The sequence below is a fragment of the Canis lupus genome, chromosome 4 (assembly GCF_048164855.1).
Source record: "Canis lupus baileyi chromosome 4, mCanLup2.hap1, whole genome shotgun sequence".
In the NCBI taxonomy this organism is placed as follows: domain Eukaryota; kingdom Metazoa; phylum Chordata; class Mammalia; order Carnivora; family Canidae; genus Canis; species Canis lupus.
In genome coordinates this window covers 53,428,167-53,442,271 of record NC_132841.1, presented here as the reverse complement: position 1 = coordinate 53,442,271, position 14,105 = coordinate 53,428,167, and the positions used below count along the sequence as shown (strand labels likewise).

General features: G+C 45.1%; 1 protein-coding gene across 1 annotated transcript in view; it reads right to left on the bottom strand.

Annotated features, from left to right (window-relative positions):
• Positions 1 to 14,105, bottom strand: part of ADAM19 (ADAM metallopeptidase domain 19) — an 83,345-nt gene that overhangs the window by 43,406 nt on the left and 25,834 nt on the right. The window contains exons 4-5 of the mRNA XM_072824340.1: positions 7,665 to 7,743; positions 1,850 to 1,926 (exon numbers count right to left, since the gene is read on the bottom strand). Coding sequence (XP_072680441.1) covers positions 1,850 to 1,926; positions 7,665 to 7,743 — 156 coding nt within the window. The remainder of the gene's footprint in view (positions 1 to 1,849; positions 1,927 to 7,664; positions 7,744 to 14,105) is intronic.

The following is a 14,105-nucleotide window of genomic DNA, read 5'->3' as shown; positions in this document are numbered from 1 at the left end:
TCTGTAAAATGCAGTAGTTAACACAGCACTTAACATTCTCTACTGTGCCTATCTATCATCAATGCCCGTTCTACAGAAGAGGAAACCAAGGGCTCAGAAAATTACTTTTCAATGCCCATCTTTTCTCAACCTTTGTAGGGCATGGGCACAAAGGAGGCACCCCATATTGATTTGCTGAAGGAAAAAAAGAGTCATGGAATCAATTGACCAACAGAGAGGAAGGGTACACAATGGAGACACTTCCTACTGACTCGTGGGAGCCTGTCACGTGCATACCTCCCAATTCTGCCTTCAGTAACGTCATGTTGACAGCTTTAAATTGGTCATGGTGAGTATTCTGACCAGCAGATGCTACAAATCATAGCCTTTTGGTCCTTTTGTTTTCCCATACTGTATGGCCATTTCATCAACACACTGGGTATAGGTGCCACATAGTATAGGCAATTAATACCCAGCAATTAATATTAGTAATGAGAATGCAGGTTTTTCAGATCATCATCTCTTTTTCAAAGAAAGAGAGAGTGGGAAGAGTCTAATTAAATGAAATTTATGACTTCAACATACATGTAGAGATCCTACTACATGCAAAGCACTAGCATGGCTGGAGGAGAGAAACAGATATTTGAGATCAGATGCATATCCTTAAGAAACAGGTATTCTCAGGTACAAACTAAAGTGCATAGGAAACCCCAGGGATCTTGGTAGAACGCAGATTATGATCCAGTCATTCTAGATGAGACCTGAGAAACTGCATTTTGAACAACCTCTCAGGTGATGCTGATGCTGTCCTTCCGCTGGCCACACCTAGGAAGCAAGGCGCTGGGAGGTTGTTGAGTGCTACTATAGGCCAGCCAGCTCTAAACATTAAAGATCTATCAACACATCCAATCCTCATGATACTAGGGATCTTTATTTACTTCTTATTCACATGTTCCACATGAGACTACTGAGGCCCAAGGTCACCCAGCTGGTCAACTGCTACTGGCTCAAACTCAGGGAGTTTGGTTCAGAGAACAAAGAGCCACTTTCTTTCCATTGTGCCACCTAGTTGGACCTTCCTGAAAATTATCTTGCTTCTCCTTTCTCTTCCTTTCTCCTCTTTTCACTAACTGCCCACCAAGTACTTCTACCAGAGAAGAGCAAAGGAGAAGTGAGAATAAGCGCTCACGCTCATTTCAAGGGTATAAACCATGTCTTGTATTTCCTATATTCTGATGCTTTGACAGCCAAGGCCTTGCCCTTCTCAGGAATTGCCAATTCTTAGGGATGGCAAACAACTTTCAAATGCAGGCTCTCACCCTCTTGGCCAGTCTTCCTGCCCTGGTCACCCCAGGGTAAGGTGCTAGATGACCAAAAACAGCCCATATGCCCCAGATCCCACTGAATTATTCAACTTGAACAATCTTAAGCCTGCTTGCCCTGCCTTGCCTGTTTCTTCCCATAGAAACTACAGCAAAGACTCTTGCCCACACTCCTTCACTCCCTACAACCTGCCCCCAGACTGCCCCCTATGCTTCCCTATGTGGTGTGCCCCCTCTTCTTGGGATCTTGAGTACAACCAACTATTTTTTTCAATGGCAGTCAGTCATCTCCTGATCTGCTGGTTTTACCATACCTATTTTTTCATAACAAAACAAAGTTCCTCAAGAAAAAGCTCAATTTCAGTGAATTATGGTTTTTCTAGGATTTCCCTTGTCTCTCCCAAGCTCATCCCTTCTTAGAATTGGCTTGAATACACTCTCAATGGACAGCTTCTCAAGGTCTCTGCCTAAGGCAGCCCTGCCTGTCCTAAAAATGCCATGCCTGGGGAGAGTGCCAGGTGCCCCCCAGCACTGTCAGGGTCCCTTACCTCATTCCCCGGCAGGTGCTGAGCGCCACACTGGACTGTTCTGCCTTCCTCACCGTCCCGTGATAAAAGCAGTGTTCCTAGCAGGGAGAAAAGGGTGGTCAGATGAAAGGACACTGATGAGCATGGCAGTGTTAATGTCCCATGAAGTCCAGGGATGATTATATACATCCTAACTTACAGTCTGCAAAGAGCTTTCCAAGCCACCATTTTATTTGATCCTCTTAATAGTCCTGGGAGGTGGGACAAAGCAGATGTCACCATCCCCAGTGGACAGATGAAGAAACCAAGATTCAGAGAAGCAGAAAGGTCTGCCTTGCTGAAGCTTTCCCTGCTTGTCAAAGGAGCCGGGACTTCATGACCATTTCACAGCTCTTGCCATGACACGTGGCCCCAGGAAACGCTGACTTCTGAAGAGCCTGCCTCCCTGCTAGAGTCACCTCTGTGACCTCTGTGACCCCCTGCAGAGTTGAAATGCGTGTCCTCTCAGAACCTCAGAATGCGATCTTATTTGGAATCGCGTCTTCACAGATGTCATTAAATTAAAATGAAGTCATCCTGGACTGGTGTCCTTAGAAAATACGGAGAGGAGAGAGAGAGAGAGAGAGAGAGAAGAGGCCATCTGCAGATAGCGGCAGAGATTCGGGGGACGCAGCTACAAGCCAGGGAGCACTAGACTGCAAGGTGCCACTGAAAACTGAAAGAGTCAAGGAAGCATCCTTCCCTGGAGACTAGGGAGGAAGCCTGGCCCTACCGACACCTTGATTTTGGACTCCCAGCCTCTGGAACCCGGTTTTACACCCCCTCTCCCCCATGTTCATGGTGCTTTGTGACAGCAGCCCCAGGAAACAGAGCTGCCCCTCACCCCCACCTCCCCCGAGTCCCTGCGTGTCTGGATCAGGCCTGACTTGGCACTTGCATCCATGGAGTTCTGATCCTGTTCTCTCATTGGCGCGTGTCTCACGGCCATCTGGTCTCCCCGACCTGGCTGGACTCCTCGGGACTACAACCAGCCGCCGAGCACCGCTGCGTGCCAGGCTCCCGGCTGGGCCTGGGAGACACAATGAGGAGCGAACAGACCCAGCTCCAGCCTTCCTGGGACTTGGCGTCTTGTGAGAACCAATCTTAATTAAAAACTCATACAAAGATTTAATTACAAACTGTGAAGTGGGGCTTGAAATAAAAGTTGGAGGCACCAGCAGAGTGTTTTATAAGTAGGGGAGCCAGTGCATCTAAGAGGCCAACTGGGACGCAACTGGGAGCACTGAAGCACAAACCAGACTGGAGGGCACAGCCCAGGACTGTCCCCGACACACAGAGGGGTGATGACAAGGGACCCGTTACTATAAACTTCTTCCTGAATAGTTCAAGAGAGATCAGCTGCTCAGAAGAGACAGATGGTATAATCCTCAGGGCAGAGTCAGGTTTTGCAAAGGTGTTCAGGAGGGTATGAGCCATGCAGTTGCAGACACGGGAGCTTTGTCTTTCCCCTCAACACCCAAGTGGGTCCAATCAGAATTTTCAGGCATCTGCCTATGGAACAGTCCAAGTGATCCATCACTAGGACCACGCTGCTCACAGTTGTTCCCCAATCCTCAGCCAGCAGGGAGGGGACCCAGGAGACAGCAAACCCATTCGACTGTATTCTCCGGCTCCACCTCCCACCCTGCTTTGGGTGGGAGTATGGTCTGATAATCAAATTCAGGTATTTTGGCATAGCCAGGCCAGATTTAAATGCAAGCTCCCACACCTGCCAGTGATGGAAACAGTTCCACAGCCTCTCTCAGACCCTCAGTGTCTTCAGTCTCTATGGTTGTGAGAATACTACATGCATCAAGGACCTAGAGCAGGGTACCTGGCCCAGAGTGGCCAGCAATAAAACTTAGTGATCATGATATAGCCATTAAATTCTCCTTGTCAAAGGCAGAATGTGGCCTCTAGGGAGCTGGAAGCCCACCAAGTGGCTGAATCCCCAGTCGTTCCATACCAATTCTGTGTCCTATGCAGCTGTGCCATGCAGTCAGATCATAAGATATAGGCCAGGCCATCACTCAGCTCAGGGTCAATCCCCAGACCACTGGTGCCTTTTCTCCTGGTGACGACCTGCATACACTCTCAATGGACAGCTGACCAGCAATGTGGTTCGGCTCCTCCACCCATTCAAGCTCAGGGAGTCAGGAGGAGGGACAAGCAGCAACCCCTCTCATTGCATCAAACTTCAAACAAGCCAGATCTGGACCTTCAGAGGAGCACAGAGGAAAGTCGCTGTGCCCACCTAGGAAGGAAAGTGAGGCAGGCGAAACCCTTCTTCCAGCCAGGATCCCATTTACTTTGGAATGCCAGCATGTCATGTGGTTTCTCCCCTCCTCCCAGATTCCAAGACTTGGAGACACATCATTAAACACCCCGGTTCTGAACTGATCCTTAGAACTCAGCCATGGGGCCATGAACTCTACAACCCAGGATCATTCACAGGTGGAGGAGGGGGCCAGGCCTGTACGGGGTAAATGGGGTTCGCAGATGTCAGAATGGCAGAGAGTCAAAAAGTTCAGAAATGAAGGTCAGCTAGTTTCAGCGATCCAAATCCAGGGATGGGCATGAAGAATCCCTGTACCTCTTCCCATCTTTGGACTGATGCTGACAGTGCTCCCTCACTGCTCTCTGACATAGCATAACAACGGACTGTAGTAACATGCTTTAAATTGACCCAGGGCTTTTACACACGTCACCACGGGTGCTAATGATACCTGCCTTTCTCTGCTACAAACAATGAAGGGTAACGTCTACCCAGCCCTTACTACTGGATAAAAAAACTGATGCAGATATTTTTCCTTTAATTCTGACAACCTCACAGCTTTATGAGGTAGGTATTATTACTCCCGTATTTAAAAAGGTGAAATTAAAGGTGGGAGAGGTTTCAAGTCACTCACAGCGTCACACAGCCAGGTGGAGACCTGAACCACAGCAGCCTGACTCTAGACTCGACAGCCTCTCCTAGCAGAAGCAGCCCCAGGAAAGTGTGCAGAACTTAATTCGCCACAGCCCTACTCTCTTCTAGCGCCAACAGGGACTTCATTCTCGTCTAAGCCTTGTCACTTACTGGCTATCTGAACACAAACATGTTACTTTGTCTCTTCTCCTCTCAATCTCCTCATGAGTAAAATGTGCTGGGAGAAATGTTTATAAATTCCCATAAAATCGGTGATTCATCTTACCCTTCTATAGCTCTGAGAGTCAGATCTTAGCATACCCAATTTTCTGATGAAGAAACTCAACACCAGTGTGGTCAAAAGGGTTGGTTAAGGTCACATAGCTAGTTAAAGCCAAGCCTACAGCCCTGGCTTCAGACCCCAAATCTGTAACTCCTCCAGGCCCAGTGGATGAGTTTGATGAGGTTCCCAGAGCTCCCAGTACCCCAGGCCAAGGCTGGTCGTGGGTCGCAGCCCTCGATGTCTGGGTCAGGCACAGCCAAATAGTTTATTCTATTCTCATTTCTCTTTGAAGTCCTCAGCTCCCAGATAAGAAAGCTGAGTAGGAGCTCCATGAGGCTGGGTGGGGGCTTTGTAAGAGTCCAAGAGGAGGGGATGTAAGAAAATAATGGGTTGTCCCATGCTTCAGCTAGGATACCAATAAGACCTTCAGCTAGGAAGGAGGGGCATTCTGGGGGTGAGGGGACGTTCTCTTCCACTCCTTTGTTTTTGAAAGGCCCTTACAGCATCTCTGGCTAACTCTGAGAGCACAAAGAACAAGTAAATGAACAGTCATGAAGTCATCGCATTCCTTCTCAGCTTCTCGGCCCGAGGGGGCCACCCATGGGGGCTTTCACAGTAGGAAGTATGAGCTCATGGCACACTTGACTGTGCAAAGAGAAGTGCAGGAGCCAAACTCAGAGGATGGTGCTTTGTGAGGTCCTGGGGCTTTCAAGGCATGCCTGCCCCCTCCCTGCCTCCCTGAAGGCAGAGAACAGAGGTCTCCGTGATGGAAGAAATTTCGACCAAGGGGCATGTAAGAAGGCATGCAGCCACAGCTGGAGAGCCTCCCTGGGGATGAGAAGACACAGCCAACTTGCCCGCCATGGGTCCTGGCCACACTGCCAACTCCTCCCCTATCCAGAAAGGTCTTGGTAAAGAAGATAGCATTGATCCAACACAGCTCCTCAGCTACGTGATTACTATGCTCCCGACCTCTTAGATCTATCAAACTGGAGCTGTCCTGTGTCCATTTCCCCATTCAAGGCTGAGCTGAAAAACTAATCTGAGCTTTTACTGATGGACAGTGGCTGTCATTGTCTTTTGGACATCCGCACTGTAGCAGGGACAGTTTAAAGATGCACAGATTCCATGAGAAGCTGCCAGAGGAGCACTGAGGCAGAGGGACCTCTCCTGCTGTCCTCTATATAACACTCCACTTCTGCATGCCACAGAAGCCCATGATGTCCCACCCCACAGGCAGAAGACCACTGCTGCTCCTGCTGGAGTCCACCTGCCCTTCTTCACCCCCATCTCATCTGCATGGTCTGAGAAGGATCACCCTATTCCAGAATGTCTCATCTTGCACACTGCTGACATTTGAGGCCAAGTAATTCTCTGCTGTGGAGGGGCTGCCTTATGCATTGTAGGACACTTAGCAGCATCCCTGGCTTCTACCCACTAGATGCCAGTAGCATCCACTTCCCAGTTGTGACAGTCAAAACTCTCTCCAGACACTGCCAAGTGTCCCTTCCTTCACTGGCTAAAATGGCCAAACAAAGAAATAGAATATTTTAGGGTAACCGCATGTGATTAAAATTGACATAAATCATCATGAAACATATTTTTTGTATCATGCTAGTTACCCACATGTTAATAACAATTTAAGCAAAAGAAATGATTTAAACGAAATCACTCCTAGCTGAGAACCACTGCTCTGATCCCACGAATGCTAACAGATCCTACCACAGGAAAAGTTAGCAAACCATAAAATGGGTACAATTCACTACCTTAAATGCCCACCAGTGGGGTGTGGTGAAGCAAACTAAAATGTATCCATCTGACAAGCCATTTGAAAGACTCTTTTTAAAAAAGATTTTATTTATTTACTTGAGAGAGTGAGAGAGAGAGAGAGAGTGTGTGTGTGTGTGTAAGTGCACACACACATGCACGCACAAACAGGAGGAGAGAGAGGGACAAGTAAAGCTGAGCATGGAGCCCAACACAGGGCTATATCTCATGACCCTGAGATCATGACCTGAGCTATCAGTTCAATCAAGAGTTGGACCCTTAACCAACTGAGCCACCCAGGTGCCCCTGAAAGACCATTTTTAAAATGATAAATCTTTGTGCAAATATCCATACTCAAAAACACCTTTGAGTGAAAAAATATCTAATATGAAGATGGAAGCAAAACAAGAAAGTCTACATAACCTAAAAGCACATTAAAAAGGAAGAATATAAAACTTCATATGTCCATATGGCAAAGGATCAATTAAACATCTAATTAAGTGAAACAGCGAAATTACCAGTAAATCACTTCTTTTACTTAAACTTTTGTTAATATGTGGATAATTAACATACAACAAGGGAAATGTATGCTTCGTAATGATTTATACCAATTTTAATCAGATGTGATTACCTAAAATATTGTTTGAGCATTTTAACCCACAGAGGAGAGAGTGCCCTCATGAAACAAATTCACATAAGGCTTCTCCTGCTCACGCCATTGGTCTTGGGTCAGAGCAAACAACCTTTCATGGACTGTCTCCACCATGCATTTCCTTATTTGCCAGAGGTAGGACCAGGCTTGGCCAGCTGCTTGATAGATCTTGTTAACCTGAACTTACCTCAGATTTCAGCATAGTGGTTTGAGGGTTGCCATGTGGAGTATAATGGGTTTCTGTGTAGGCTGGAGCAAAAAGGTGCCTGCAAAGAATAAACACAGACATTTGTCTCTTTAGATAATGGCCTCCATTCCATCCTGGAAACAGAAGCCAGTCATTAAATGATCAAGGAAGAACCACCCAAGCATCTCTGTGCAGAAGGAAATAAGCCACCATAAGGGCCTAAGGAACAAAAAAGAAAGGCAGGAGGAAGTTGATTAATTTTATACTCAGTGGGCTCATCACTTAGTTTGGACACAGCCAGATGAAGTAAACAAAAGTAAAGCAGTGGTCGGAACTTTTTCTGGGTCCTAGGAATATACACATGCAAACACATATTCAAAATTTCCCAGGGTCTATGGACTCTATTTTGTACCTACACTGGTAATGTTAGCACTGCATCCACCAAATTCCAGTATCAATATGCCAATTTTTCTTTAAGAGAAACCCTCTTTCCTGTTGCATGTTTTGGTGAGATTATTAATCAAGGTGTCCTACCTGGCCCTGTCCAAGGGCGGCCCATGACCCAGGCTAAAGCCAATGGAATGACGTCACAAAAACCAAGCAGATGGGAGCAATTCATCTGTTCCTTTGTTCCAGCTGCATGGATGCCCGGCGCCACCTTTGCCTGCCTTTTCTGAGACCTACTGGTTCAGATTTTCTGAGACCTGGTAGCTCTGTGTGTTACCCTTACAATAAATTCTTCTTTTTTTTTTTCTTTTCTCTTCTAAAATTGGACATTGATTTCTCTCTTGCCACAGACCCCTTGAGGCTGAGGTTAAGAATCCCTCACCAAAGGCAAGACAGCACCAAACAAGGTTCCTAGAACTTCTCTAAAAAATTAAAAGAAAAAAGAGCCAAGTGGATGTTTCAACTAGCTCAGCCATGTTAAAAGCAAAATGCATCTATAGAGAGTTGAGGTCCAGGGGCAAAAAGAAGAGAAACTGGGCAACTAACAAAAGAATTAAGTAGATCTATATGTACTAACATGAAAAAAAAAAGTCTAAAAATGGAGTTAGATTTAAAAAAAAAACTAAATAAATTTCAGGAAAAAATATATTTTAAAAATCCCTTTTAATAAAAACTAGTAACAGTACACACCAGTGTAAGCATTGAAACAACTAGAGAAGCGAGCATCCACTGTTAATGGTGATTACCTCAGGAGACTGCGGATGTTCACAATGTAAGTTGCATATTTCTGAAAATTGGTTGATTTAAAAAAAATAATTACCGTGTATTTATTTTGAAAACTGAAAACCTAATTTGAAACTGCTTTTAAAAAGAAGAAAATAGAGACTGAGGCCAGCACAGGGGGAGACAAAGGAATCTGCAGAGACCACCCTGGTTTTGGAAGAGGTGATATTTCCCAGCAAGACAGGGTCAACTGAAGAGGGTCTCCAGAGCCACTTCCAGCTGTAAGTTCTGGAACTCCCGACTTTCAGATCCGCCCCCCGACTCCCAGAGTGCAGCCAGAAGGTACATGTCATAATAATTGTCTCTTATACTATGTCAAGCTCTTCAACATCCAGGATTGGACAAGAAGAAAAGAAACTCAAAAAAAAAAAAAAAAAAGAAAAAGTAAAAATAAAGCAAAGTACAAAACCCAGTTTGTGTAGAGAAACTCTCACTCACATGGGAATTTTGGGTCCACAGCTCATTTGGCAGGTTCTGTCCCCCAGACCTACATCTTTCTCCTTAGCATCTAACAAGCCAAGGATCCAAGAAGGAGTCACCCATTTGTCTGAGGGAGATAAATGGTAAGCCCCCGGAGGACCAAGGCCAAGCGGTTTTGTTCAACAGTATCTATCAGTGCTTAACATTTATTTAATGAAAGAAGGACTTAAGTAGTTTTTGAATATGAGTGAATGAATGAATTGTCCAACATGAGGAGCTTGGAGCATGATCTGGAGTCTAAGAGAATGAAGTTTCAATTCCAGCTCTGACATCTACTGTCTCTATGGCCATGAGTGAGCCGCTTTACCTCTCTGAACTTTTGTTTCTACTTCTGTAAATATGAGGATGATATGCCTACCTGATAGAGCTATATTAAGAGTATAAGGACAAAGTGCACAAACATAGCTTAACACTAGGCCTGGCACAGAGTGAGCTCATTGTCATTGTTTTCACCAGGGATTATGATGGAAGAATGCAGAAAAACAGTTGGAAATCTACCTATTTCCCCCAACTCTCCCCAACCGTGAATGCTCCAGCTTATCACTTGAGAGAGATGAAAAAGCAATTAGCTGATTCCTGCAGCCCCATTTCCTGGATCTGCTTTCACAGACAGCATTATGGACAACTAGTCATGGGTTCAGAGTTTAATGGTCTATCCCAGTGCCAGTGGGAGATCTGAATTTTCCCACAGGAAATGAGCTCCTGGCAAATACATTCTTAGCCTCTTTTTGAGTCTTAGGGGGTAAAAATCACTCATTCATTGACATTCAGATGCTCCAAGATGCTCCGATATGTTCCAGAGAACATTCCAGATTGAACCTTAGAGGTCTACATTCTTGGCAGTCCCTGGCCATGTCTCCAGAAGGATAACCATCTTTTAGTAGTTTCTTATTCGGAGGATCTGACACCATCACCATAGGACTTTCAAAGCCTAGTGTTAAAGGGACTTTAGCAATAATTTAGCCAAACTCATTAGACTGTGGGCTCTCTGAGAGCAAGGGCACAGGTGTTTTGTTCAAGGCTTCTCTCCACCTCCCAGGACCTCCCGGGCAGGCAGTACATGTTTATTCTGTGAATAATTGGATGAATGAATGAATGAATGAATGAATAAATGAACCTTCTACCTTGTGTAGGAATCTGCCAGATGGCCATTCAGTATTGGACATCTCCAGTGATAGGGAGCTTATGACCACCCACTCCATTTCGGAAGACATACAGTAGTTAGGGAACATTCTTACATTGAGTCAAATCTACCTCCCTGTAACTGGCACCCACTGGTCTCATTCTGTCTTCTGAATCAACCTGGAACAATCTGCTTCCTCTTCTAGCTAACTACCATTTCAGGACCAGCAGCATCAGCATCACCTAGGAATTAGTTAAAAATCTAGATTTTGGGCCTCATCCCAGATATATTGGGGCAGACAGAAACTCTGGGGTTGAGGCCTGATGGATGGTTACCCATTGTAATAACTCTCTAAGTGATTTTGATGCAGAAACACCTAGACCACAAGGTCTTAGAATACTTTTAAAGTAGACCCACTTCAGAACATCAAAGTGTCCCTAAGCCCCCATCACATTCCTGCCTCTACCACATCCTGGACCATTCTGAACATGAAAACCCAGAAAGTTCCATCAAAACAGTTCACACATATTTAAGTGTTAAACCATTTAACACACCTATGTACAACACACCTATGAGGTGGTCCCAATCCTTTTCCCACTGTGTAGGTGAGGACACTGGAAACTCAGACATTTGACTTATCCAAGTTCTCCCAGCACAATGTCAGGGGCACGTTTCAGAACCCCGGCTGTTCGCCCTAACCATACTTTTTAAGCACTTTTCTGCTCTGTTTCTCTTAAAAAGTGGAAGCACCAAAATAAAGCACTTCCAGGAACCAGTAGTCCAAACCACAATTTGATGGTAATGATAGTGGCCTTGAGGACACATGGGATGTCACAAAAATGTCATGAGCTGTTAGATGTGCATATGTGCATATATGTTAGATGTGCAAAGAAAATATGGACAAGCAAGGCACATGGTAGGAGAAAGAGGATAAATCCATATGAACTTCAAAGCTAGTTTTTTGAAACAACAACCCTTTCCCCAAATAGGGTTGCAGATGTTGGCCAGGAAGGTCCTTTTTTTTTTAGAAGCAAAAGGAAGGGTCATGTTTCATCATCACCATTCATGCAATTTTACTGGTAGACAAAAACCACTTTCAAATCCTTCCCACTGCCCAAGCCAGGCCCTTCTATGCCTGTGTGTCCATGTGGTACCCTGGCAGTGCTCTCCGGACTCAGGGACAAGGCCACAGTGCCACTGAGCAGCCCAGCTTGGCCCACCCATCCCTTCTTTAGCCACATCTTGTTCTCATCTCCTCCCTGACAAGGGGCTGGCTCAGCAGATCAGCAGGAAGCCATCTCTCAGCACTGGAGTGTATTAGGATTTTCAGGAAACAAGTTGTGAGTGATGTGAGTCCAGGAAGAGAGGAAGACTGTCCAAGATTTCCCACCCCACCCCCTCCTTTTTCTGGCTTTGATGGAAAAGCAGTTTCTATGAAATGCTCCCTGGAGCCATACACACACCGCAGGCTCACAAGCCCACAGCAGGCAGAGACAGTATCCCAATGCTAACAGCAGCCAGCATGGAAATGCTCACACTGGGCAAAACCCAGGTCGCTCAGACCCCAAAGTCCTCCAGCAAAACCTGCATCTTCTGAATTCCACCTAGGAAAATAAGCTGCCCTCCAAATACTAGTCATAATCTTGCTCTCCAGGGAAAGACAATAGAGTTGCCTGTGACTGCCTGGGCCCTGTGTGTACATGCACCCGGGCCCCAAATGCACACAGCAGTCTGAAACAGCCCTGACCCCTTAGCCTAAGATTTGGTACATTCGAAACCAGAACGATCCTTTCATGGATTATTTACTATCAGGCAAATTTCAAACGCCTCTCTAAACTTCAATCTCTAAAACTCCCTCTGGGGAGAGAAGCCAAAGAGCTCAAACAAATCTGCAAAACATCTTCTCTGAGCTCAGCCCTCCTTCCTCTGCTTTAGATAAGCAGCCAAGAGAAGACAAAGTGATAACAATTTCCTAACTACCTTGAAAAACAACCTATGTAGCTATGCTCAGCACAAGTCAACATTACTTAGCTCATCCCACAGTGGCTATTTTTACTAACACCAAGGCTTCCTTCTCCCAAGGCTTGCTCCATCTAGGTCTTTCAAGAGTATCCTGGCACTTAAACACCGGTGATGGCCCCTCTTATTTTCCCTGGGGGATCTTCACCCTGCCCACCCATGTTGATGATAATGCAAACTCTGTCATTTCTCCCTCATATTCTCACTGCCATCATCACGGAACTTAGACCATTAACTGCAGAACACCCGGAAACACTGAAAAAGTATAAAATCCCAGGCCACACCCAGCCCCACTGAGACTTATATTCTCTAGAGAAGGACTGAGAAATCTGTATTTTTAATAGTTTTTCCAGGTGATGCATTTTCAGGCTCTGAGAATTCTCCTACTCCACTAGATCAATGTTAACATCTTAAATTCTTTTTCCCATTTCTAGTCTCCTAATCACCCTCCCAAACCTGAGGAGGACATCTGTGCAGCACAGAGGGAAATTCTAGGCTCAGAAAACTTCGGTTTGAGTACCAGCTGCACTACTTTCTAGATGACTGTCCTTTCAAACCCTAGAAACAAGGCCAAAGATTCAATTTTGTACAAGAGTACCAGGGAGTGGTAGGCTCTGAAAGGGCAGGCTGGGGGTCTTCAGACTCCATTGGGGGGAGGGAGAGATGTAGCTTTGAAAGGTTATAATTAATTAAGGCAGCTCCTGTACATCCCTGTAAAATAAGATGTTAACTTGTAAAACGCTAATGAGGTACGATAGAGATGCAAATGATTTCTACCCAGTAGAAAACATAACTCCAAAAGTTACGGTTTCATTTCCCCTAAAATATCTAACTTCGCAATCTTATCTCAACATTCATTTTTTTCACTATTAAAAAAAAATGCATGCATACATACATGTTTCCCTTATCCACCTTTAAAACCAGTTCTATCATCTTCCTGGCTCCCCCATAAATGAGATAAACCGAACTTTGACAAGTGCTCACTAGTATTTGCATGAAAACTATTTCTTTTCACTTGAGCCACCTAAATCACCTCCATGTCCTAGACCAAAAATAACAGAGTAATAATTACTATCTCACAGCATCATTGAAAGGATCAAATGAGAAGATAACATTCAAACACAGGACACCTGGGTGGCTCAGTAGTTGAGTGTCTGCCTCTGGCTCAGGGCATGATCCTGGGATCTGGGATTGAGTCCCACGCTGGGCTCCTTGCATGGAGCCTGCTTCTCCCTCTGCCTGTGTCTCTGCCTCTCTCTCTCTCTCATGAATAAATAAAATCTTTTAAAAAAATAACATTCAAACACTAGCTCTGACATTTCCACTTCTGATGAGCTTAGGCAAGGCAGTTAATCTCTCTGTGCCTGTTTTCTCATCTATAAAATGGAAAGAATTTTGGAAACCACTTCATAGAGTTGCTGTCAAAAAAGTCTATAGAATTTTGTCAAGTAAAATCAACAATTGTGAAATAACCCTTTGTAAAGCATAAAGTATTTGTGTTCTGCAAATCATTGTTATCATTTTCTCCAGAAATAGCTAGGTGCACGTGTGTCAAAATCTTGATAATTGGAAAATCCAGATAATGGGCA